This window comes from Abramis brama (assembly GCF_963993115.1).
Source record: "Abramis brama genome assembly, chromosome: 16".
In the NCBI taxonomy this organism is placed as follows: domain Eukaryota; kingdom Metazoa; phylum Chordata; class Actinopteri; order Cypriniformes; family Leuciscidae; genus Abramis; species Abramis brama.
In genome coordinates this window covers 9,310,149-9,337,970 of record NC_139978.1, presented here as the reverse complement: position 1 = coordinate 9,337,970, position 27,822 = coordinate 9,310,149, and the positions used below count along the sequence as shown (strand labels likewise).

The window sequence follows — 27,822 nt, the reverse complement described above, 5'->3', positions numbered from 1 at the left end:
GGTTAGGCTAAAGTTAATCCTCTGGGGTCGACAAACGCATCGGCGCATTTTGCTGGATTTTTTCACATAGCGGCAAAATATGAATATGCCTATGGAGAGCGCGCGCTATTGACATCAACTCGATAAAACCAGAGAATGACGGGCTCTGATAAAAATCATCAGATGCATGTACTTTACGTCGTCTTGCGACCCTGTGAGTCACTCTCCATTTTAGAGAGTCTGACAGCAGGTCTCAGGTACACGCCCCCCCGCTCACGGTTCGTCCCCTCTATCTCCGCTGGGGTCTGCCCACTTTTCTAGCATTTTTCAAATATTGACAGTGGGTGGAGTCAGGCTCTGACCAGGGGTTTAGTTACCCTTTAAGAACGACGGATTGGGTGAGAAAAAACACTGACATTATGGATTCGGACGGTAATAAAATCACAGATTTTCAATAAAAATAACTAAGAACGTTTCAGGAAACACGTATTAACGATAAGGTACAGCTTAAGGTGTAACTTAAGAACGACGTTAAGAAGGTTTCGGGAAACGCAGCCCTGATTTCTTCGGGGGGAGGGTCTATGGGCTTTTTCAGATCGCCCACTTGTGATTCGAATGGTCCAGGTGTAAACAAGGCCATAGAGGCCATGACAAAATCCTGTTAATTATCAGTGGATAAAATAAAATCTCTCCCTACATTCATTTGTCATTGAATATCCTTAAAACACCAATATATTCAATCAAAGAAGACTCTCCTATCAAGAACCATTTTTGGCTGATTAGTGTTTGTGAATAAAACAGGGCTATATGGATCTTTAAAATGTAAAAATGTTCTTGAAGTTTCTTCACATCAATGTTATTGATTTCTGCGGTCAAAAAAGCAACAGAGCATTGAAGGTTTTCTAATGAATTAGAATATAAAATGCTCTTTGTGGAACTTTAAAAACTTCTTTTCTGGCATTACATTGTAAAAAAACTTTCTTGTTTTGCTTATGTAGTAAATTGCTGGTGCTCATATTGCTTCACCCACAGGAGCAATCTGCTTCCCCTTTAAAACCACGATCCAACCACCGCAATAGTGTCCATTAAGTATTTTGAGCCATGCGGTCCCTATCTTGGCTCTGTTGATATTTTTTTGACACATCCTTATCAGGATAAAAAAAGTGGAAATGCAACAGTGACAGCTAAATAAACATTCAGAGCATCTCATCCCAGAACTCCCGAAAGATTTCCTGCCAGAGCAAGTGGCTCAGGAAAGAGTAAAACTGCAGAAGTCTCATTTCCATAGCGACAGCAGAATAAAGAGACCTTGGGGCAATACCGCGCAAGCTAATGTAGTGGTGACCCTAGAAAGCGAGACACGGATTTGAAATATATTCAGTAGCTCTGTTCCAAAACCTAGTGAGCTTCTTTGCTTTTTAATGCCTAAGGCAGCATTCTAACTGAACCCTCATAATTGACTCATCGTGTCATCGGATCTTATAATAAGAGCCCAGTACAAATTTCATGTTGCATGCATGAATTAAATTATGAAGACTGTAAGGGTTTGGAGATGCCCGTGTTCCATGGGTTGAGCAAATTGTTCTTTTCAATATTTTTTCAAAAAGAACCCGGTGGGGACAAAAATGCAATAAGGCGAAAAATTATGCCCATGTTCACTACTAAAGACATTTTTCATCTTACCATTTAGTTTTATTGTTTTAATTTAAAAATATCTATATATTTAGAAAATGTTGCAATAAAAAAGTTATTTTATTAATTATACGTGGCATATTTGTTATATGTTAACTATGAAGGGAACAGAATTACATTCAAATAAATTATCTTAACACTGAGTACTATTGGTATCCCATTCATTGGTTTATTTCCTGTTTACCTGTTTTTTTGTTGTTGTTTTTTAGCTTTTTTTAAATCTTATAATCCATTACAGTGTACAAAACAATCGTCCTGGCAAGAAAATGAACACAGCAAAAAAATTACAGTACTATTAATACTGAAGTCCTCTGATATATATATATATTTTATACAACTAATAAATATTACAGAGACTCAAGATAGCAGCAGCTGTATTTCTATTAAGCAAGTGAGAGCGAGTCCGCGGTATAATACGACAGACATGAAACATTTAGATACCCAGATGATGTATGCAGTATGTTATTCAGCGTTGCTATTGACGACAGTCCTTATCGGGGAGTAACACACCTCAGAATGTCCAACTGACCAATCGGAATCAAGTATTTCAGAGAGCAATACAATAAGGGGAAATTAATAAGGGGGAAAAAGCATAAAAAAATAAAATAAAATATTGAGTTAAATAACACACTCTTAATTAAAAAGAATTTTTTTATATATCAGTATTTCTCTCACTTTATCCCCCTTTGTCTTCACTGAGGTCAAACAATGTTTTCTGGGTTTGACATTACAACTTGGCCAAAATAGGAATTTTGAAACACAGCATATAGTCATTACCTCCTTTCACACATTCAGCCTTTACTGGTAAATTACCAGTAAATTACCGGTAACAGATCACATTGGTTCCGGCAATTTGCCAGTAAGGGAAGTTGTAACATTACCAGTAAATTACCGGTATATGCGCTGTATGAACGTGGAATGAAGATTACCGTTATTTTGCACATACAAGGTCAGAATGCGCTGACGTAAGAAGGGATCCCTGGGCCATTCATAAAATTATGACGCAGATGACGCGTTTACTCAGCACTGTTTACAAATGTCTTCAAATTGGAGTGATGCCGAAACTAAATCGCTTCTCCTCCTCCGGGCGGATGAAGAGATTTGTTTATTTGTAAATGAATAATTGGCGGATCAAAAACAGGGTTAAAATTAAAATTAGCAATTAAAAGGCACTGTGACCCACTCTGTGACCCAATAACCCAAACCCTAAAAACTACAGCCATGGTGTATTATTCTTTTATGTATATAGCTACGCTGAGACCATATCATTCAGTGGATCAGTGATATTCTCCCTCACTGACAATGACTAGGTTTACAAGCTGTCAATATTCGGGTTATGGTCGGGTTAAGGTCACTATTTGGGTTTCTGAAACATTCGGAATAACCCGTTTACATGCGTGAGCAGAGAGAGTTACTCCTGTATACTGTACATGGAATTTGTAATCAATATCCCGATGTAAACGGCGACGCACGGTTAGCGTCTGGACGTACGGACAACCTTAAGAAGCAATATGCGTCATTTCCGATTCTTCTTCCTGTATCCAAAGACAACAACAACAGCAGCAGCACGCAGATAATGAATAGTTCGGGGCAGATAGCGATCGCCTTTGTTTGCGCTTTCCTCCTCGCTCCAAAAGTGTGGTGCTGTGCTGCGTCTCGCCATGTTTACCTCTACTTCTTGTTTACTTCCGGTATACTGCACGCGGGTTTTTGTATGCGCCATCTCTACTCAAAAGACCAAGATTCCTTGTTATTCCAAGATTCCAACACAAATCAGTGTTCCTTTTGATGGGGATATGCCGATACGCGTTTACATGACCAAATATTCGGGTTAGAAAAGGGGTACCCCAGGGATCATATCTGGGTTTTTAAAAACCGGGATATGAGCATATCCGGGTTTTTGCCGGTGTTTACATGGCCGTGCGCGACGGGGTTATTGCTAATATTCCGGTTTTGAACGGGTTATTTGCTGCATGTAAACATAGTCAATGTTTTAGCATATCATTAACAGTGAACTAGCAGGGGAGTCTCGAGAGATACCAGGTTATCCCGGTATATTTTTCTGTTGATATGAAAGATCAGGAATATTTAGCAATATAAGGGGATGATGTATATCAGTGTTATGATGAACTATATGATACTGACGTTCTGACTTGTTCAAATCGTTTCCGATGATTGTTAGAAGGCAGCTGTCTGACTCTGAGATGGCGAATGGGAACATGGTTTGTGTAACATTAGCAAAACATTATTAATTGTTTGTTAACATAGTCAAGCAAAAGGCTAATCATATTAATTACCGTTATGTGTCCGACTTTGCGAAGAGCGATACCATTGTGCTACCTAAACGCTGATGCTAAACGCTACTTCGGAAAACGCTACCTCAGTAAGTTGGCCGAGCGGATATTAGCATATTCATAGATCCGCGTATACTAAATGAAGCAAGGGTGTAGAGCTACATTCAAGCTATTTTAAGGCATGAAGATATTTTTTTCACAGGATTTTTTAAAAAAATATATCATTTTGGTGATCAAAGATGAGTTTTAAGGGATAAAAGTATTGACTACAGGGGAACTTTATCATTCGTCTAACTAAGAACTAACTAACATATTTTTGTTAGCTGGGTTTAAGGACAAATGTCATAAGACAACTGAACAATGTCTTGATGTCTAGTAACCGTATAAGCAGAATAATTGACTCCAGTCTACTAAATTATTAAAAAATAATGCACACCTGATGCGTAACTCTGCTTTGCATCGTGGCTGCATTACCACCTCTGGTGTGCATTGTTTAATTCAACAGCCCGTCATCAATTATTCCTTACTTAATACATTTCAGTAGAATTAAATATACATAGGCCTATATTTACAATCGGCATTTTTTTAATCATGAATAAATTGTTTCACTGAGCTTGTCGTCATGCATTCTGGGATTGACTTGAAAATCACATGCAATGCTGTCTTAGAATGTGACCAAAACTCTTTCAGGAGCATGTCTATGATTCCTATCAGCATGAAGACTGACATCTGGATAGGCAGCGTAGCAGGTTTTGGAACAGAGCTGCTGTGTCTTCATAAGACTGGGATGAGGAAAACAATCCATCCAGGAAAATATCACAATGACACGGTGGACGGTTTGAAAACCTGGAGCAGGAAGATTGTACAATAGAGAAAGGAAATTCTAAAAGGAAAGGAAAACTAAATTCTATTCTCTTCTGTTCTATTGGTTTTTGTAGTCCCCGGATAGCTATATTCTGCAAGAAAGCGACCACTGGGCTGAAGGGATGTGTCTATCCCTCAGGACTGATTTAGAATTGCAGAAATTGAGGGTTGCCGCCACTGAACTTCCCTGCGCCTTGAGTTTTTCCAGTGACATCTCTAGGGATCAGCATGAAGACTGCTCTCAATACATGTCATTACTTTCTGGCCCCATTATGCTTCTGCAAGCACCCTGCAGTTACTATCTATACATTTTATCTCTACACCCTTTTGAATTCAGTGGAAAGCAAGGTCCGATCCTGTAGAATGCAGGTAATTGCATGGTGAAAACACACAGAACAGCACACGCATGCAGAAGCCAAGAATCCCCTGAATTGTGAATGAAGGAGCCATGGGCTGTTTTCCCAAGTTCCTCATTGCCACCATTCATTCAGTATTCATGTATTCGCACAGATTCGCCTTGATCTCGATCGTGTCGGCAGACAGCATGAATCAAGTATTCATCTTTCATTTTAAATGAGCTGTTATGAATTTGGATGGATGAGATTTTGGGTCAAAGCTGCTGTGTTGTTGATATAATAGGTGAGATGAGATATTGCAATAGAAATAGAAAATAATAAAAAGAGAGCAATACAATGAGAAATGGGGCAGCCAAATGATGAAAGTGTTGCACTCATGCTATCAGATCATAGAATTAATATACGGGAGTGTGACTGCGGAACACCGAAAAATGCAATTGTTCAAATGCATGAAATTGATTTGTGCATGTATCATAAAACTAGATTTTTACATTTTCTTTAGGAAATGGTGTGGTGCAAAAAGTTTTGGTAAAAATCAGTCTCCGAATGCATTTTCAATTAACTGATTCCAATGAGTCTTGGATGCATCTGATCATGATCCATTCATTAAAAACACATATACTGGGTGTAAAAGGACCTTGGAAGGCAGCACAGTTATGCTGTTTACCTTTTGCATCATCCTTTGCATTGGGAGCGTTGCTATAGATGTGTCTCTAAGGCATTTTGAGTGGTTACTTACTGGGCCAAGAAAACAAATCTACACCCCATGTCTCTATGATATTCAGGTCTTGTAAAAAAAATTAGCAAAAGAGTGTAAAAAATTACATGGTAAAAACCTTTACATTTTCTAATGCTAAGTTCTAAAGGGAAATTACATGTTATTTTACAGCCTGTTAAATGTAGAGTTTTTTAGAAGTGAAAAAGAACAAGTCATCTTATAATTTACAGTGAAACAACGCAAATTGTGCCATTAATGCCAGAATTCCCTGCGTGACACTTCGCATTCATGGGTTTTCAGTTAAATAATTGTTTCTTCTTATAGTAAATAGTATTTACCTCAGCTTGAGGAAAAACTACTAGTGATGAACTTTGATTTATCATGTGACACTCTCTTTACCACCAGAATTGCAAAGATATAAACTCACAATTGCGAGGAAGAAAAGTCAGAACTGTGAGCTGACTTTTTTTTCTCCGAATTTCCAGTTTATATCTTGCAATTCAGAATTTGTGATATTCAGAATATCTCACAATTAAACAAAATCTGAATTGTGGTATTTTAACTAGATATAAACTCGCAATTCTGAGAAGAAAATTCTGAAACATAAGATAAAACGTCGCAATTTTGACAATTTTATTACGCAGCAGAAACAAGCTTCCTTTAATAGGCCTATACAGGTTTTTACCGTAAATTTAAGTTCAGTTCATAAAACTAAAATGTTTCTACCATATATTTATATGATAATTTTCTGGCAACCACAGCTGTGTTTCTTTAACCATTCATTTAAGTGTTTTTTTTTGTTTGTTTTTACAGCTTGCGGGACATTTAGAATGATGACTATGCTTCTCTCTTCCATAGGATGAATATGGATATGGAATATGGCTCTAAAAATGATATAAAGCACCAAAAAATGACAAAATGTTCAAAGGCGTGTGTGAGGAACAGCCTGAAATTGAACTCATTATTCACTGAAAATCTTGTCTTGAAAATCTTGCTTGACAGCCATAGCTACAATTCACTTTCACTGCATGGGAAAAAGCAGCCTGGACATTCTGCTATAAATTACTCCTTTTGTATTAGACAGGGGAAAGAAAGTCAGGTCTTGAAAGACATGGGGGTGAGTAAATGAAGACAGAATTCAAATTTTTGGTTAAGCTGTATATTTAAGGTTTTATTTTCAACCTATGCATTGTAATTTGATTCGTACTCAAGCACATAGCATGTAGCTGCCATGGATGTTCACTCCACTGTAGCTAATTGTATCTGCACACAATACATTCCCCTCTTATTCCATTCCCTCATACCTTACAAAACCACAAAAGGCAGCAGCCACCATTGTGGCGGCACAATGCGAGTACGCTTGGCTGGAAAAAAAGCCAGCCGTCAATTGATCTCAGTGGATCAATTGGTGCACCCCAATGTGTGAGATATTCAGCTGGGTTGGACCAGCCCTGTTTGCAGCTCAAGTATCATGTTTGCCCAAGCTCATTAAGTGTTCAAGGCAATTACAATGGATAGGACTTTTGGCAAACCTCAGCAGATTAATAATAATTTGTGAAGCGCCTAGTGAGGTGTGGAACATATTGCTGGTGAGAAAATGATTTTGCCGGCGGCCAGGCTTGGATGCTTTTAAATGCCACGCTATGTGTGAAGAGGTCCAGAGCTCATATTCAAAAGCTCTCCAGCATACCACATAAGAATGTGTGTATGTGTATATGGGTCATGTGTGGCATGAATTACCTGATCCGTGGCTAAATTGCATTTCCTGGTTGGTCTATCTTTCATCATGCGATCTAATGTGACTGCTGTTTTGGCAGGATAAATATTGCGAGCAAATTTCAGTGATGATAAGGTTTTTAACAATTCATAATGTGTAATTAATATTATATCATCTGCAAGTACAGTTTTTTTTTTAAATAAATATTTAAGATTTGAAGTACACTACCAGTGCACATTCACATACAATTAAACTCATTGTTTTTTTGTTTTATGTATTTCCATTAATAAAACTAAATTTCACTTAAAGCTGTTAGTGAGGGAAAAAACTACAACCCCATGAATCATTGCCAAGAGCAATACCTTTGTAAGTTATCGTTCCAAATCAAATTTTCTTCAAGTTTTTACTTCCGGAAACCGACTGTTGCGCTCTATACTGTCAAGTAAACAAAATGTCATAATTTAATAATTCAGTGACTTCTCTCTGGTTGTAACGTGTAGTTTGACACACACAACTCAGAATGAATTCAGATTTTTTCTTTTTTTAACCAGGAGAATACATAGGAGAAAATTAACAAGGCAAATAAAATATTAAGAGTTAATATTTGTTAATATTAGTTTATTAGTTAATAAAAATGTTCATGTTCATGTTAGTTCAGTATTAACTAACAGATACAACTTTTGACCTGAACATTAACTAAGATTAATAAAGGCTATAGTGGTATTGTTCATTGTTATTTCATGTTAACTAATGAAACCTTGTAAAGTGATACCAATACCATTTTTTCTTAATAAATAATCTTTTTTACTCGGATGTGCATTACAAAACTGTTGAAAATATCTAGAAATATTTATCGCAACTTTAATGGTTCCTTTTTTTTTTTTTTTTGAGGAGAGGTGTGTTGTTGTTTTTGTATGCAAGCAGACTTACAATTGTATCTGGTGGACGATCAAACGGGGTAACCTGAAGACTAGCTAGTTTGTACTATGACTTCACAGTACATTTTCCTTTAACTGTTTACATTTACTGACTACTGTTTCACTGCAAATTAACACAAGTTAGCTCAAAATATACAATTACAGGATACAGCCGTAATGTCAGTGATATATATGAGATATAGCATGCTGGTGATGGGGGTATTATAGGTCTTGAGATCTGGCCTGCAAAGGCAAGGGTTGAAAATTAAATCCTGAATCTACTGCATGCTAAGATTGCTCCAGCGGTACCTTTCCAGCAATTAGCATAATGCTATTAGGCATAGATCAAAAAGTTCTTCAAAATGACAGTCACTAATGGTGTCTAATACATGACTCTAAGCACAGTGATGCCCATTTACATTTATATTACATGTTATCACATCATCAAGGCTAATGAATGCCTAATGAGTATGCTTTGCGGATGAATGGTGCATTACTTATATTAACCGTTTGGTTACTGTATTAAGCCGTTGAATAGCAGAATTAAATGTGACATGGGCTATGATCTAAAATCTAGTGAGATGCCTACGTAGACTGCATTTTAAGGCATCATAGGAAAAGCGATGCAAGGCTCTTAAAAAAAAAGAAGCAGTACCATCATTCTGCATTCTAAGGCACCTTAAGTTAAATAAATCCTAAATAAAGATGTCAGACGAAATTAGAGAAACATTTCTGAAATCACTCAATACCAAAAAGTATACCAACTATTTTATAAAATATATAAATGAATGCGCAATGTAATGCTTTTGCTTTAGTGTTGTGTTGTTAGTTTAGCAACATGCTAACAGTAAAACTATTGAAATGGACTGTGAGTTGAGTCTTCAGGGATGGTTCATTAGAGGAGTACAGTACAACATGGCTAAAGGATAACTGGCACAATAACTGATGTGATAAATAGCTGGATGACTTTTTTGTTTAGTGACAGGACATGGATAGATGTGTGAGATGTGTCAAATGTGTCAACTTTTACAGTGTATTTGTTGAATAAATATAATTAAAAATAAAAATATTGTATTATAAACAGAACTTTGCAGAAGAGATTGTTTTGAACAAGTATTAAATTAGATATTAAGCAAAACATATTACTTCAGCTAAATTATTTGTGAGTACTTGGGCCTTTTGATCCATGCTGGTGAGCCTTTGATGTAGGATAAAAGGCTATTTTTCAACACTTCATCCATTTATATGATTTTTTTTTAAATAAAACAAGTAATTTTATGATTTATTTTCCCACCAAATGTGCTGTTTCATCAATGCACAATAAAATATATACACAGTATTTTTTTTCTGCAATGAGACACTATGGAATTAGGGGATTTGTGGAGCTTTGTGAATTATAGGTCTTTAAATTCTATGGAAATCAGCATCATTGTGTGGGGTTCTTCAGGAGAGATTCTGTGTGGGCCTGGTTGTGAGGTTCATTTTCAGGATGCTGCCTTAAAAGGGATTCGCACAGCAATTTGATGTGCAGTATCTGAGAAACACTGTATTTGAAATCAACCCAAACACACACATCCCTCCCTTCATTGCTCCGCCCCTAAAAAGCACAAACAAGCAATGCAAGAGTGAATGTCTCTTTATCTTAGCAGAAGCGAAGCAAAATAATGCTTCGTGAAAAATAAATCTAAGATGACGAACAAATGAACATGCAAGAGTATACAAGCAAGAGTTCGTTGTTAGTCGCCAGCAGTACACCAGACAAACGATTACACTCAAAACTGTCCTTTTACTATAGCTAACATTACAACAACAGCATATCTTGGTTCTGTAAAAAAAGAAGAAAAAAAAGAAGCAAAATCAACGTTACTCGCGTATGGAGTAGAAATAACGCAACCTCTGCATCCGTTTTCAGGCCTTCCTGCTTCGGTCTCTCTAACGCTGGAAAGCTTTTCTAATATTAACACGGCTCCTAAAGCTCTTGCCTGATCATAACCCTTCTTTTTCCAGTGATATTCCACTGACCTTTTCTCTTTCGTAATGTCCCTCAGCCATCTCTCTTTTTAAAGTCTTTAATCAAATCTCCCTCTTGCTCACTCTCTCTCCTCTCCCATTATGAGTGGGAACGCCCCCTACTGCTGATTGACTACAAGTATTGTGTGCTGCTTGGTCCGATTTACTTTCAACAGCGTTTCTCAGAAATCGCTTACTGCACCTTTAAATATAGACATTTCTGTACTGTCACAAATAGGTTTTTCTACAACTGTATCAGTCAGATTCCTGTTCAATGGCGGACTGTCGCTTACATTCCCTCAAATCAACTCTTGGGGCCTTATTTTATCGATCTGAAACGCAAGTATCAAACGTGAAACGCAAGTAACTTTGTGGGCGGATCTAAAATCGGATGGTCTGAAGTTGCTACATTACTCACAGGTGTGGTTTGGGCGTAACGTGAAATAAACCAATCAGAGCGTCATCTCACATTCCCTTTAAGAGCAGGCGCACTTGTTCCATGGCGGATTGCTATTATAACAGCGGATTTGCCAGGCGCACGCAAGGAGCGGTTCACAGCCGAAGAGACCGACGTTCTCGCCAGGGCCGTAAAAGACAGAGAAGTGACATTATATAGGGATGGGAGAAACCCACCCAAATAAGCTTAGGTTAAGCAGGCGTATAATCATTTGGGTAAATGTGTAAGCTAGATTTATGCCTATTTTTTCACATCTTCATGGACACCACAATGATTTCCCTCATGTGGAATATTTTTCCTTGTAATTTTGTATGGTTTGCAAAAATGGCAACTGCTGCGTCTGTGTGTAGATGAGAGAAGCAAAGTGTACGCGTGTTGTGCACACGCCACATTATGGCCATGCGCCCTTAAAATAGCATCTGAACGCGCCACTGAAAACGCACCACTGACTTTAGACTAGGTTTTTCCTGGTCTGTGGCGGAATTGTTTTCTGGAACTGCAAAATAGCACCAGGGAACGTTTGCGCCGGAACACACCTCATCTTTTTGCTGAACCGCCCCCGGGAGCATAAGTTCATTCCCTAATTTACCGACGTGCATCTGTCGAGGGAAAAGTCTGCTGTGCGTCAGGTGCAAAATAGGAATGATACATGTGTCGTTATACAAAGTCAATTGCGCTGGGTGCAAGATAGGGCCCATAGTCACTAATATACATGTGAAAGCCCTTTAAAAAACCTAAATAGGCAATAGACAGCAATGCAGCTCACTCTAAATTGGAAAAGGGCCATAATCATCTCTCACTTCTTCGTGTTTTGTGTCTTTATTTTTCCTCTACTTTTCTCAGCGTTTTATGTGCCTGCTTATGACAGGTGTTGTCATGAAAGATGTCACTCGCTTCTAAATGCATCAAAAGGCTTACCTGCTTCTACAGCAATCCAACCACACACACAAAAAGAGAGAGTGCGATTTCATCCCCCAGCAGGAGGTTTGGATTCAACTGCACGTTATCCCCCATCCTCTGGGTTTCATGCTCTTCAAAACAATTGGGGATAAAAGAGCAAAAATTGAGCTAAATCACTTTCCCCAGGGAAGAGAGAGATAAGTCATATTCTCAGTGGTGTTATCCATCATCTGCAGCTCATCGTGTCTCCTGTGCTGAATCACGGCTGAGATGACTCTGGGCACATGAAACTAAGAGCTTTTCTCAAACTACAAACACACATTAACATCTCATTTATAAAGCAACAGGATTTACAAGCAATGAATGGAAAGAAACTTTAATTTGGTGTGAAAAAAAAAGCATTGTATTTTGAAAAAAGGCAAGCTTCAGTCTAATTGATACTTGATAATCTGGAGGTGTTCTTAGTTTTTCGTAATTTCGTTTCCAGCATTTCACAAGATTTAAAATGGGAAGAATTTGAACACAATTACCAACAGAAGCTTAAAGTGTAAACACAGAAGCATTTACATTACATTTACTGTCAATCAATGCCATTGAAAGTGATGAAATTAAGACATAAATATGCACTTTGGTTTTACATTATTACATTATTATGGTATTACATTATTATTTGTAATACATTATTATTAGTAGTAGTGGTAGTAGTAATAGAAAATAATGCTTCCATGATGTCCTACACCTATTGCTTAGAAAATTTCTATGTATGTATGTATGCATGTATGCATGTATGCATATGTGTATGTGTATGCATGTATGTGTATGCATGTATGCGTATATGTATGTATGGATGGATGGAAGTATGGATGTATGGAAGTATGGATGTATGCATGTATGGATTCATGGATGGATTAAATCATTGATTGATTGATTGATTCATGGATTGATTTAATCAACATTCTGCCACAAATGCTGTTGTTAGAGTCCCTTCCACTGAACCCAAAACATTGCTTTAATTAATTTATCTTGAATTGATATGAAAGATAAACGACAATCATACATTGTGCAATTGGCACTAAAAGATAAATGACAATCATATATTGTGCAATTGACACTGAAATAGTTAGACATTCAGACAGATGCTCCCAGGCACAGCAGAACAAGTTCTCACATCAATAATGTAATGTCGAGATCTATGAAAAATGCTACAATGGGACAACTGAATGCGCAATTAATTTGTCAATGTTTTTTATGAAATGGTTTTTATAGACTCAGAGGCTTTTGTTCCAATTCTTCCGAAAAATAAAAGCTTTCTGCAAAGCAGTGTGTCACAGTGGTCAGAAACTAGTAGAAAAATCAAAGTAGGAACATTAGAGAACCTTCCCTGAAGTGCTTGCTTAAAACCTCATGACAGAAGTAAGCTATTAAGCCAACATATCCGTATCTTATAGCAGTACATTTCTGCCTTAATGTGCCTTTTAGTGCAGCACATAAACACATAAAGCACGGCTATTTATGGGAGGAAAATGGCTGTGGATTTACAATGATGGCCTTTCGCATCATCCTGATTAGCCCTGATGGCTTCCTTAAGAGAGCCATTGAAGCCTGTTGATTCTCTTGCTCAGCACAACTATAAGTGCATGAGTGGTGATAACTTACACAGCATGTGCGCTCACTGATAAGCAACTGAACAATTATTCCATTCCTGAAGCTCTTCAGAGTGGCACCAACACAACTAAACACATGTATAGACACAACCACGTCAGCACACACAGGGATCTTTAATGTGGGAACTCATTGTAAATCACATTTAGCTTTCTACATTTTTGTATTACATGATGGAACCTAAAAGCTTTGTCAGATGTTGTGCCCAATTCTACCCCCCGTTCAAATCCAACTCTGATTACAAAGAAATTTCATTGGCTAACAGAACATGGGTACTTTATTCTGTATCTGACTAGAAACCTTACAATATTGATTAAGAGAGTACAAAAACTTTAAAAGGGGTGGTATAATGCCCTTTTCACAAGATGTAAAATAAATCTCTGATGTGTGTATGTGAAGTTTTAGCTCAAAATACCCCACAGATATTTTTATATAGCATGTTAAAGTTGTCACTTTTTGAGGGTGAGAGAAAAAAGCACCGTTTTTGTGTCTGTCCCTTTAAATGCAAATGAGCTGCTGCTCCCAGCGCAGAGGGCGGAGCTTGTGTCCTTTTTCTGTCTTGATAATCTATAAATCGTGTTCTGGGGGCGGGGTTTATGTAAATTTTAGGGTTAGTGATGTCACTAACCCGGGAGGAATGTTGTGTAGTCCCTATCAGTCATTTGTTGTAGTGCTTAAAAAACAATTTCTTTAAAAGCAAATATCTCCCTTTGCTTTGCACTTTGAGCGTTGTAACTTTGCAGATGTTGTTTATGCTCAAACAGCAACATTACACACTAACTAAAGTTAGAAAAGTGAAATCATAATCATCCACCCCTTTAAAATCCCCTAACACTGCCAAAGATTTAGCCACATGCAAACAAGCCAAATTCTTCAATATTATAGCCTACTGACTTCTTTTAGTAAGAGGAATGCAGTTCAAAATCTTCTAGCAGAGTCCAGCAAATCTGCAGACGTGATACAAACAAACCCAATTTAATGACGAGCATGGTGGGTTTAGAGAAAAAAGCCAGTGAAGGGGATCCAAACAACAGATAAATGAGAAGGTCTTTGCCACAGATGAGAAAAACTATAAACTGTGAAATTGGTGTTTTTTTGTTGTAAAATTCAATTTATGTGCCCTGCACGTTATCCTGAAATAACTTCTATAACCAAGCTGAACAGAGTCAGATGAGCTGCATCTTTATGAGATACATAGTTTACGCAAGTACATAATATATATATATATATATATATATATATATATACAGCGAACAGTGCACATCTGAAGTGTCTCAGCTGAAGGAAATAATCAATGATTACATTTTCTTATCGGGCCGATAACATAAAAAAATTAACATATATTGGCCGATACCAATATGGTGGCTGTCTGGACGATATATCGTGCATCCCTATAAAATAAATTAAAATACATAACAGCTATTTTAAATTGTAATAATATTTCACTATAGTACTATTTTGATCAAATAAATGCAGCATTGGAACATAAGAGACAAACTCTTTTCAAAAAAGATAAAACAGTCTTACCAACCTCAACTTTTGAACGGATGTGTAAAGGTCAAGGACAAGTTCTCTTTGTACATTAATATTAATAAGTGTTGTTCTGGAAAGCAGTGCTTTATTTTAATAATACTGTGGGGAGGGGAGGTGTTGACTAGATTGAGGGCACGTGAGTCTGGGAAAATCAGTGGCCTACTTTAGCTTTGTGATTATTCAGGCTGTGCGCTACATAAATAACCATCAAAGCCTTTTTCAGATTTTTTTGATTATGGAGGCAAGCAAAATTGTTTCCTGAGTAATCAAGCCCATCAATATGAAGATGGTCCTTTGTAAAAAAAAAAAGTAAACAGGCACAATCACAGAGAGGGAAAGAAATAACAAGGTGTACCTGATTATACTGATCCACGAGAGACATGTGTAAACCATTTCACATGCTTTTTTCTTGAAGAAGGATGACAAACGAGGGATAGCATCGAATTATTTAACAAGGACAACCAGAAACACATCCAAACTTGGCCTCCCACCCCAAACAAATTTCAAAAGCAGTTCATTATATTCAGCTGTGAATAGCAGAGTGGCTCGGATACTGATATGCTCTGAAGTATTTTGGTATGTGTTAAGTTAAAGAATTATTGCTTAATAATGACTGGATTGGATTGGATTGGATTGGTAATGGAACACCCAGGGATATGCTATTCAATATCTACACAGCGCCGCTGAAATAAAACCGATTTACACGGGAAGTCATGTATGTGGCTTAAAGGCACAGAACAGCTATAATCAATATGTGAGAGATTCAGTAACAAGTGATTCATTATGTTGCTGATCTCTATAGACATAGGTACTATGAGTTTTAGAGATTTTGATAGGAATTTAAACATTGTAACTAGCATAATTAAATATGACTAGAAATTCAATATACAGTGTATTGTCATGGGAAGATTCTGCAGCGAAACACTGCAATTTTTCTGTAGTTTATTGCGCAAATGTCTCACGATTTTAAAAAAGAGAAAAAAAGTGCAAAACCACACGTATTATGCGACACTAAACATGACTTTGTTACATTGCACGTTGAATTCAGCAAGCCACGTTAAGTTCATGTAATATCGGAAAAAAATAAACAGTTATATTATATCTTTTACATTCAAATAAAGGGTCAAGAAAACACACCCAGTTCATTCATTATGCTGAAATGGAAGATCAAGATGAAAGATAGGAATCTCAAGCAGTGCTCTGTTCGTATGCTGCACAATTTGGCAAAAGCAGTAGGTCATATTCTATATCCATACACAAATTTCACATAATATGCACAATGTATTACAGTATGTAGTGAATACTCCAGAAATAGTAAGAGTAGTATGATAGTGGGCCATTCTGAACATAACATTAAGACCACAAAAGGACTAATTCTGCCCTCTATTGGATAATAAGAGAAGGCATCTGAATGCATCAGCTCAAAATCAAAATCTTTAGATTTGAATGATAACACCTCATGAAGAGCAGAGGTGGGCACAAATACATCAAAAACTATTTTGTTACAAACTACAAATACTGGCTCATGAAATTTAACAAAATAAAATACAAAATACTGATGTGAAAAATGTATTTAAATATTTGTATGTATTTGAAAATACAAAAATACTCCCACAATAATCTTAAAGGGTTAGTTCACCCAAAAATCGTTAGTGATCCAGCTCTCAGATTTAATCAAAAATATCTTAATTTGTGTTCCGAAGATGAACGAAGGTCTTACGGGGTTGGAACAACATGAGGGTGAGTAATTACTGACATAATTTTCATTTTTGGGTGAACTAACCCTTTAATGCCGTTTTTAAGAGGAGCAGCGCCACTTCTTCTCCTGTGTTCAAAACTCATTCACTTCTTGGAGGGAGCCCAGTCTACAGGGTGTCACTTGATTTTCGTGCATCTAACCTGGACATTGCCATTGCCAACATCAGACCGAAAATATGGCAAAATCGTTTACTATGGTGATAAGCATATGGTGATTTTTCTTAAGTATTTAAGTATTTGAAATACTCTAAATACACTCCCTCAAAATATTTTGTTACAAACTACATTTTATTTTTTCCACACCTGCAAAATACAAATTACAAAATACACTAAAGTAATTAAATACGTATTTAAAATACATTTAATTGAAATACTGCCCATGTCTGATGAAGAGGAACCAAAAACACTGTTTTTCTAACTTGTAAAATCTGCGAAAAGAGCCTTTACATTCAAAATTGTGTTAATATGTTGTGTGTAATGATGTGTGACGTACAGTGTGCATCAAAGTACTGTATACGTCCTAGCTGGAAATAAAATGTGTCCTAACAGAAAGTATCACAAAGCCCAGTGAGCAATCAATGTGTGAGTGTGTGACGGCCGTTGGGAGTCTGTAACAGCTGTCAGGAGATGATGATGATGATAAATGGGGCCGATGGTTTTGTGTGCTTTTGTAGTTGTCGTTTCGATGGGCCTCTGACAGTGGCCTGTCGGGACAAGTTGCCGGTGGAATAGGAAAGTGGAAAGTTTGACAGGTTTGGAAGTGAACTAAAGAGTCCGCCCATGCAGAAAACTTAAAAGGTGCTTTTGTACAAAGATAAGGAGCTTCGATAATAGGAAACTTTTATAACTGACATTATCCTTCACATAGAACATGTCCTGGCAAGTTACCATTGGTAAGAGTGTAACAAATGATAACAGATGATCTTATGATGTTAAACACTTGGACTAGATGAATCCCCGATTAACTGTTTCCCTGCCATTGACGGAATTTTCCAACAATTCATGTTTTCTCTGTTATCTGGTAGGGGGCCCTATTACACATCTTCTGAGAGAGTACAGAATCTCTGGGTCCGAAAACAAGCTATGGGTACGTTTACACAACAACGATATGCTTAAAACGAGTTTTCCGCGTACAGAGGACACCTTGGTCCAAACGATCCCCATTCACAAGAATCCATGAAAGCAACTAAAAATGCTGTATTCTGTTGCCAGGCGACTAGATGACGATGAAACACTGTAGAGTGAACATGTAATACGCATGTGCATGACGTCATCGTTTTCGGAGATTTGCATTTTTGTTGTTTACATGGAGACAGTTTTCAGAAAAATGCACTTTGAAACCCGTTTTCAAAAGCTTGCGTTTCAGCCACCCAAAACGCCGTTGTCGTGTAAACAAACGGCCAAAACGCATAAAAAGTTTTACGTTTTTAGTTGAAATTCCTGAAATCCTGAAAATCATGTAAACAGCCCCTAAGAAGAAGCATAAACCAGCGATAGTGGTTGGTTAATTCAAATTAAGACGTTAAATTAAATTGGCAACAATAGACAGGATGTTGAATTGGAATTTGAACTGGGATGACAAGCAGAATTTACTGAATTGCAATCTACAGGAATTCAAAATGTATTTCATTATTCAAACAAGTTTTGAAAGAAACCTTAAATAATTATATCATTATTAATGCAATTAATAATGCAAGTCTGCTTCATGCTGTTTGACTCTAGACTGCAGGGTAAATGAATGTAATAAAGTGATGTTCCACAATGATAAGAAAATATTAAATTCAATAAAATACAACGATATAACCCATTAGTTTATCCTTTAGTTCAAATACATAATCTTGTTTGCTTAAATTTTGGAATTAAATTGAGATTCCATTGTCCACTGAATGTGGCACAACACCATTGAACCCAACTTTGAATTCCTTCAAGGAAATGAGCCATGTAGAGTAAGATCTGTGTGAGGGGAATTCCCTAATGCTCACACAGCCGTGAGGAGATCCATTAAATAATCCGACCAGTAGGAACAAATGAGGATAAATTCATTTAAAAGAAATAGTAAGGCAGCATGCTATCAAAATCAAATCAAGACAGCTTTAAACTGACCTTTAATTGAAACATGTTGCTATGTAAATGTTATGGAATCCAGTTGATGTTGTAAATTGTTTTTATGTGTTAATGTCCTTCAACAAGTAATTACCAGTAATTGCTGAGCAATTACTGACAGCAAAAAGACAGCAAAGACATGCAAGCTTAAATAAATCCATGAGAAATGTTCACATAATTAGATTCCCAGCATTTACATGTACATGTCTGTGACTGCGGAAATTAGCATCACAAGAGATTTGTCATGGCAATTTAGCACTTAAAGAGTATAAAACACTTTAACAGAATTAACTCAAATACTGACCTCGGAAATTTGATACTGGATTAAGTGAAATTAAAGGAATGTTCTTCAGACAATAGTTCACACTCATCCCTTGATTTGTAAAAGTAAACAAATATGACATTTTGAATAATAAACTTACAATGGAAGTCTTGGGCAAGACATTCTACTGGTTAAATAACAAAAAGTTATTTTTTAGATTAATATAATAATTTGCAGCATAAACGGTGATCAAAATGTGAGATATAAAAATAATGTTCTAATGTTTCAGTGTTAGAGAAAGATCAATGCCATTGGGGCTTTACACAAACCACAAAACACAAGAAGCAAGCTGAATGTCGGCGAATTGTCTGCAGCACCAGCCGTTTAATTTGATCTAGACTTTGTGCTATGCGATTAGACAGTGATTCGAGAGATAACCTCACATACATGAAAGAATCAGACACAGCCAATAAACTGATCACAGCACTGTAAAACAACCATCATAAACATACATTTCAGGAGCTTTGTGAACAATAAGTGATTCATTAAGGGGGATCACACATGGTGAGTCAGGAGATGTTGTACATCTTTTACCAGCAGCAAAAATGACAGTACAACATGTTTTCTTTCAGTCTGGATTAAAAGAAGTCTGGATAGAGCTCTGCGATTAATTTGTTCAGTCTTGAAATATTATTGACTTTAGCTACAAATATTATGCAACAAATCTCTCTAACAAATTAAACTCATATTTTAAATAGCAAAATCTCCAAACATTCCAAAATAGTTTGAAAGTATTCCTTCATACAAATATTGATCCTTACAAGAGCACAGCAAATAGCCACTCAGCGATATTAAAGGAATTGTTCACCAAAAAAATAAAAGGTCTGTCGTAACTGACTTAAATGATTCAATTCGATGTAAATGATGCAGATACGTCATCTTTGAATCTGAACATGGGGGGTTAGACGCAAGCTTCAGGGACTCGTTATGACAGACATGGTCACTATTAAAAGTTGTTTTATGAAAAATTCTACTCATGTTCCTCCAACAAAATGGCTTAGAATGACCGGGTATTGACTTTTATGTTTTTGGGTGAACTTTTCCTTGAGTCTTTTTTATAACTTCATAAAAAGAACTCACCCACACTGATGTAGTTGTCAGCCAGAAAGAAGTTCCAGTGTAAGAGTGTGCTGCTGAGGGAAGAATCCGTGTCATTGGTGAAACCTAAAGATCTCATGGACAAACTGGGAGAATCCGTACTGATGCTCTGACTGCCAGAGAACAGGGAGGTGTTCAGAGATACTGTATCCATATTGCTTAGTTTCTTTAATTCAAAGTGGATCCAAAACCATTAAACAACCCCAGGAACAGTCATGTATGATTTAGGTTCGAAAAATTCCTGAAAAAAGCTGTCTGTTGTTTCCCAATGGTGCTCTTCTCCTCCTGGTTTCCAGTGTACAGCAGGAAGTTTAGCAGATGTTCAGGCAGAGTCAGCTGGTGGGACGTCTGGGTTTGAGATTGATTAGGGTTGGAGGTACAACCATCTGAATGAGCTCCACAGCCAGTAACTGACCTTCAGACAGGACGAGGTCAGTGTTCCGATGGCCTGGAACAAAAACACACCTTCAGCGGGATGCACACCTGTTAACAAAGGGCAAATACAAGGCTTTACAAACTACTCAAACATTGTATAAACGTACTTCTTATACAATGAAAAATTAAGGATTTTCTTAAAAAAAAAAAAAAAAAAACCTCAAATAATTCCAAAATAAACAAGTAACACATCGAATTAAACATGAAATGTTAAACACCTGAAATAGCATTTTCTTGTAAAACGTAGTCTAATCATTTCTATTTTATTTTGAAAATCGTTTTTTTACAGTGCAACAAATACAACACTATCACCATAAAAATACCCAACAATTTTTTTTACATTTTTTTTTTCAATATGTGGTTTTGTGCTTAATTAAACAAACATGACATGCATTAATGATTTCAACCAATCAATTTTTCGATTATTACTCTGTTTTGACCAATCATCTTTGAGCTCATTGATAGGGGCTTTCGCACCAGGTAGTTCTAGGAACTTAGGCCCTGTCCCAAATGGCACCCTAAGCACTCGTGGTCTTCCTACGAGTCCGCACTTTCGTGACGTAATGCCGCTTTGACTGTCGGGAAGAAGTCTACTGCGGAGCCCGCATCAGTGTTCGGCAAAAGTGCGCATCGAGGGCGCATTTCGACCGCAAAGGGGGCGCTTGCGAGCACCCTTCTGAGGCCTACGGTCTCATGGACTTAACGGACACGCACACGCGGCAGCCATTCTAAGTCCCCAAGACCAAAAGTGCATATGAAGTGTGCCATTAGGAACCATGAAGTGTGCCATGAAGTTCCCTTAGGAACTGGTTGTATTCGCACCGCCAGTAGGAACTCTTAAGTGACGTAAGCCGCGCTTGTTGTTGTGACTTACATGCACTTAAACATGCACTTAAGCTTAGAGCCTCAACAGCAATGTACTAGAATTCATTCTTAACCTTAAATATAAAGATTTTGAATGTCTGTGATGGACTGGCCATCCGTTCAGGATGTTCCCCACTTGCGGCCCAAGATGTTGGGAAAGACTCCAGCATCTCTGCGACCCTGTAGAGAATAAAGCAGTTTGGAAAATGGGTGGATTTTCAAGTGAAAGTGACATGATGTGAAGGCCAAGTATGGTTACCCATACTTGAAATTTGTCCTCTGCATTTAACCTATTCAAGTTAGTGCACATTAGGAGCAGTGAGTAGTGAACACACAACACACAGACCGCAAACCGTGGACACACACACCCGGAGCAGTCGGCAGCCATTTTTGTTAGGTGCCTTGCTTCTCATTTCCTCCTGGTATTAAGACTCGAACCCGTAACCTTCGGGTAACCAGTCTGACTCTCTCACCACTAGGCCACAACTGCCCCGATGTTATACTTAATAATGTGAGTTTTAAAATACCTTACAAAAAACAGTGTGCATGCTGGTACCATGGTACAATGGATATATTAGATGGTCCTTTAATGTATACCATAGTACTGACTTATACCAAAGACTTTTAGATAAAACAAAGGCGTGCACTCATATTACTAAGAATGGGAGAAAGTACAATGCGCAATATGGCAGAATAAGTCCCGCCTTCTGCATAAAATAGCCAATCACCAATTGGTAAAGTCATTGTGCCACTGAAGCTGCCCTTAGAAGCTCCGTTGTTACAGAAACAGTCAGTGTTCTGAGTAGTGCATGTGTGCTTATTACTGCATATGTGCATTGGCAGGTCCAGCCTGAAAAATTCTGTGTTTTGTTTTTTTTGTTATGATTTGAGCATTTAGAAACAAATTTTATGAGACAGTTGTTGACAGATTTTATTGAGAGATTTCCATCTGTAACGTGAGAAATGCTGGTACGCAAGAAAAAGTAAGGGTATACGCTGAAATATAGAAGTGCCTCATGGTACCTCATCCAAGTACTACAATGATACCATGTCACAGAAACACATACATATGAACATAGGAATGAATGGAAACTTTCATATTACTGTAGGGATGAAAAACAAATGATGTAATCACTCAAGTCTTATCTTTCATTTTTGCCTGGCTGCCAGTGAAGTCTATACTTCAAGAGAGAAACAACAATTGAACACTCCCTTTGTAATCATTGCTGATCTCTTACAGGACCTCTTTCTGAATTCCACTCTCCACTCTGTCAGGAGTGGGACTTTAATAATAATAATAATAATTTGTTACATTTATACAGCGCTTTTCTCTGCGCTCAAAGCACTCTACATGGAAGGGGGGAACCTCCTCAACCACCACCAATGTGCAGCATCAACCTGGAGCTGTGCTAGAGACATGTCAACTGCCTGCTAACCTGAACAATGACTTGAATGTTCACTTCGAGTGCTTGTTGTGTTTGACATGACATGTTGATACCTGAGGATGCAGGACTGGACGTGTCAGCAAAGTAACACCTGGCCTCAGGTAACAGATAAGACGATGAGAGGGGTTAAAAAACCAATCCCCTCCCCCTCTAAAACACCCCAGTCTCAGCTAAAACAAATCTGTCTGGCTTAAATTCCTCGGTAGACAAAACAATGGATGGCTATTTGAAAACGCTTCACTTGATGCCTGTATATCTTTTTTTTTTCTTTTTTTTTTGAGGGATGTGACAAATTATTGTTTGCGATAATCAACGGCATTTGAAGCATTATAAGATTTACTGCATGCATTTTTTTTTTTTTTTATAAACTGTAAAGCATGATGTCTTTCTATGAAAAACAACCAGCTATAAAACTCTATAATACTTCAATATTCATGCATTGTCATGCATTACAAATATCTTAAATGCACTATATAAATAGACATAAATATTGTCTAATAACTTTAGCTGGATAACATATTTATTCTAGAGCTGCTGTAAAGCCAAAACAATCTCTGTTACTTTAATTTCCTACTATCCCTGTAAAGCTGCTTTGAAACAATCTATATTGTTAAAGCGCTATATAAATAAAGGTGACTTGACTTGACTAATGTGATATAGTATGGGTGAATCTCATTCACCTGTTCCAAATTATATGTTGTAAATAATTATTGGGTACGTTGCTTCAAAACAAGTAAGTCAAGACAAGTTGTACTTGTAGTAATTTTTGTGTAAATTTGATTCATTTCTTCAGTAAACCTGGATTGTGGACTTTTTCTTACAATATTTTTGAACTGACTTAATTTGTGATTTGGTGTGCAGATTCTACTTTATTCCAGCCATACGTAAGAAATTATATTTTGCATAAAGAAAGAAAAAATACAAATGAGACATTATTTATATGGCAATTAAGTGCATTCTCACCCTCACATTATGTGTAATGTAACATAATAATAATAATTTATTTTGATTAAAATAATATAATAATGCTTTTTATTTTGTTGTACTAACTGTACGTTATTATTTATTGTGATCGCATTTGTTGTACTATGTGTAATTTATGCTGAATCAAATGCTAAAAGATTATATTACAGTAGAGCATTGCATTAATAAGAATCTAATGAGAATCACCTCCTGGACAAATTACAGTACTGATAATTTTGGGGGAAATGTGTGTAATTATCACAAAATTAATGTCACAATAAATGCTTCAAATGAAATACTTGTTGAAATGTAACCTGTTCATGAGGTTCACTCGTCTATTCAATATTAATGTGACATCAAAGGTATCTGAAGATTAATGACTGAAATAGGTCAGAGATTGGAATGAATCAGAAGCACTGTTTACAGACTCTCTCATTCACTCCAGGTTCAAAGCAGAGGCAGAGGACAATTGAACCCTTAGTTTTATAGGAAGTATAAAGGAAGATGTATTGCCTCACAAAACATCTATTCGGACGCTGGCACCTCTTTAAATCTGTTACTGAAAGACACACAAAAGCCATTGTGTGTTCAACCTGAGCCCAACACTGACAGGAAACACAGTGAGTATGCAAATGTTTGTCCTTAATTTCCTTCCCTTCAACATAATATAATAAAAACAAAAAGAGTGTCATTATCAATCAAACATGCAGATCATTTGCTTTCAGATAAGTGAAGCCATTTTTGTGAAGCAATAACAAAGACACATGGTTGATCCTAACATCCCCCGAGAACAAGCCTGCACTCAACACAATGCACTCAATCCTCAACGTAACATGAGATCTGGCCAATCTGGCTGAACCAAACACACACCATCACAGCACAAACAACATTCCAGTATCTGAAAGCCAAACGTCTGTATAACTCTACTGGTTTCTAGTTGTTTTTCTTTCTTTTCGTGTTGTCCATACGGAAAAATAGATCAGAGATGGTGCACGGCAAATAGCAGATGTGTGTTGACAAGCTAATGGCGTACCAGCTGGCAGGCCGGTGACCGTGGCGTCGATCGCTCAGTTTCTCCCCACTACACAGAGAATGACACAATAGACCTTTTATTTCAGTTTCAACCAGTTCGCACTGCAACTCACAAGACGTCCTACATCGCAGTGTTTGGGTTGAGATTTCCAAAGGAAACAGGGAGCATAACTGTGTCACCCACACTGACAAACAAAATCTACTGTAAATGGAACTAAAGTGACTCAGATGAATTATAATCATTGCACATAAACATCTGAAATGACATAGATAGAAGGGTGTTCCCTGCCTAAGTACACCGGTTAGGTTTTAATTTATGGCTGCCTGATTCATGTTTAGCCTGAAGCACAGGCCAAGTGTAACAGACACAGATTAAATCAGGTTTCTCCAATGAGTATGCAGGGAAAACTGTTTATATAGAGGAATCACAGGAAACTTGTGGTAATATTACATTAAAAATAACATATTTTTCCAACAAATTCACTATAGTGTAAGAAAAAGTGCATTCTTATTACAGTACAGTGAATTTCTTTATATATATTTTTTTAATTTGTAATGAATATATAATAAAAATTATGGTAACACTATTTTACAATGTCCTTGTTACATATGTTACATGTACTTAACATAGTAATAACAGTAAATGATGCATAATTACATGCAACTAACCCTCAACCAAATCCTAATCCTACCCAAATTCTATAGTAAGTAGCCTACATGTAGTTGCTAAATATTACTCAGTGCTTAAATATATAATTACACTGACACCTTAAAATAAAGTGTAACCAAAATTATAGTATTACAGTAATTAGAGTCTAATGAGAATAATCATTGATAATATTATAAATTAGCAAAAAACAAACACATAACATAAACATTTTTTACGTGAATGAGAATTTGTCAGGAGAAATGTGCTGAAATGTCATGAAAATGATGATACAATGCAAAAAAAAAAAAAAAAAAAAAAGTAACAAACTATTTCTTTATAGAAAATATAATTTCACTTTACTTCTGATTTTGGGGAAAAATGTAACCTGGACATGTTTTTGTGAGATTAACTCGCACAATGTCACATCACAATCACAGAAAACACACCAACAGACCCCTCAAAAGTTTATTGTGTCTTACTTTCTTTTCATTCTTTCTACCTGAGCACCCAGATGAGAAGTGTTGAGTTTCAGAATACAAAACTCACAGAGAAAAAAAAAAGCCCAAGTGAAACTAAGCAACAAACTTTCCAATCTTTCATCCTCAGTTCTACATCTATGCAGACATGCGCCAGAAAATCTTTTCTGAGTAAACTCGCCCGAGTAAAATCTCCTACTAAATGTTGAAAAGAATAAGTAAACTGTGAAAGTATTGCAAGTCTCACGTTACCTTTGTGAAAGTGGGTCTTGTAGGAGCAGAAGCAGGTAGTTCACAGATGATGTGATAGTGAGTAAAACACTTCTCCAGGCACTTGTTTAACAGCTCTGATCTTCTTTTGTACAAAGAATAAGCCTTTTTTATTGCAGGCAAAAAGCTTCAGGCACACAGACCCATACTGCAGGTAAAGGAAGTTGTCATTTGAAAGCTCTTTGTACACAGTGGGTGTTCCCTTATGGAGCAACAGTTTTCCCTGCGTCGAAATTGGACAAGTAAAGGCAGAGGAGTCTTTGCACAGGTGGGCGGGATATGGGGTGGAGTGCAGACGACTACAGTGTATGGGAAATAGACATATTGTCTGCAAGTTTTAAAGGAAGTTTATTCTCATATCAGCATTTTATTTTGTTGTTTAAATCATCTTGAATTGAGTTTGAATCATGGTAACACTATTTTGATGGTCCCCTTTAGACATTCTGTTAACTATAAGTAACGTTGCACCTACATGTCAACTAACTCTCAGTAGAGTATTAGTAGACTGTCTGCTTAATATCTGTTAACACTTTATTTTGATGCTCCCCCAACAGACATTCCACTGACTAGAAGTAACTTTGCAAGTGCATGTCCACTTATTCTACTAACTGTCACCTTAACAGTCTACTAATACTCTACTAATGCTCTTATGACTGGTAGTTGACATGTAGGTGCAACGTTACTTATAGTAGTCAACAGAATGTCTAAAAGGGGGGAAATTGTAACTGTTTTGCATTATATTTCAGTCCTTCACGTTTAGGTTTTTGAACTCTCTCTTTATATTGTATGGCATTAGCATACCGCAGAAAGGTGTTGCAACTTTTAAAATCCCGTCATTTTGTGTGTAGAGACGTGTTTCAGATTGGCCAGGTAAATGGGTTAAAGGTAAATCAGTTACTTTCTAAACACTTTAAATGGTGTTATGCAACCATGGTAATATGAATGTAATGACTAATCTTGCTCTATGGGATTCTTTAATAGAAGCAACCAAGTGTGCAGTGCTCAACAAAGCAATTGCTTAATATTGTCTTGAAATTTTCACAGTAACACATCCAGCAGGTGCTGTCAGCTGTGCATTCATAAATCTGCACCAAAAGGGTTCAAAGTCCTTTGATGTGACTTCCCATAACACCATTTCATATTTTATTGGCCCATTATGTAATGAAAATGTTTCCAAATGAGCAAAGTGTGATATTTTACTGGACCTTGTAAGAACTCGAGTAGTGGTGCAAAGCAGCATGTCTACTTCTTATGCCACCTATAGGCTATTGTCATAGGTTGTACCTGAATCATGTAATTTATCCATAA

The 27,822-nt window shown here is 36.9% G+C and overlaps 1 protein-coding gene across 1 annotated transcript in view; it reads right to left on the bottom strand.

Annotated features, from left to right (window-relative positions):
- plch2a (phospholipase C, eta 2a) overlaps nt 1–26,707 on the bottom strand; it is a 144,358-nt gene extending 117,651 nt beyond the window's left edge. The window contains exons 1-2 of the mRNA XM_084086344.1: nt 26,497–26,707; nt 20,363–20,863 (exon numbers count right to left, since the gene is read on the bottom strand). Of these exons, the coding sequence (XP_083942470.1) occupies nt 20,363–20,534 (172 nt within the window). The 5' untranslated portion in view covers nt 20,535–20,863; nt 26,497–26,707. The remainder of the gene's footprint in view (nt 1–20,362; nt 20,864–26,496) is intronic.
- Between the last annotated feature and the right edge of the window lie 1,115 nt (nt 26,708–27,822).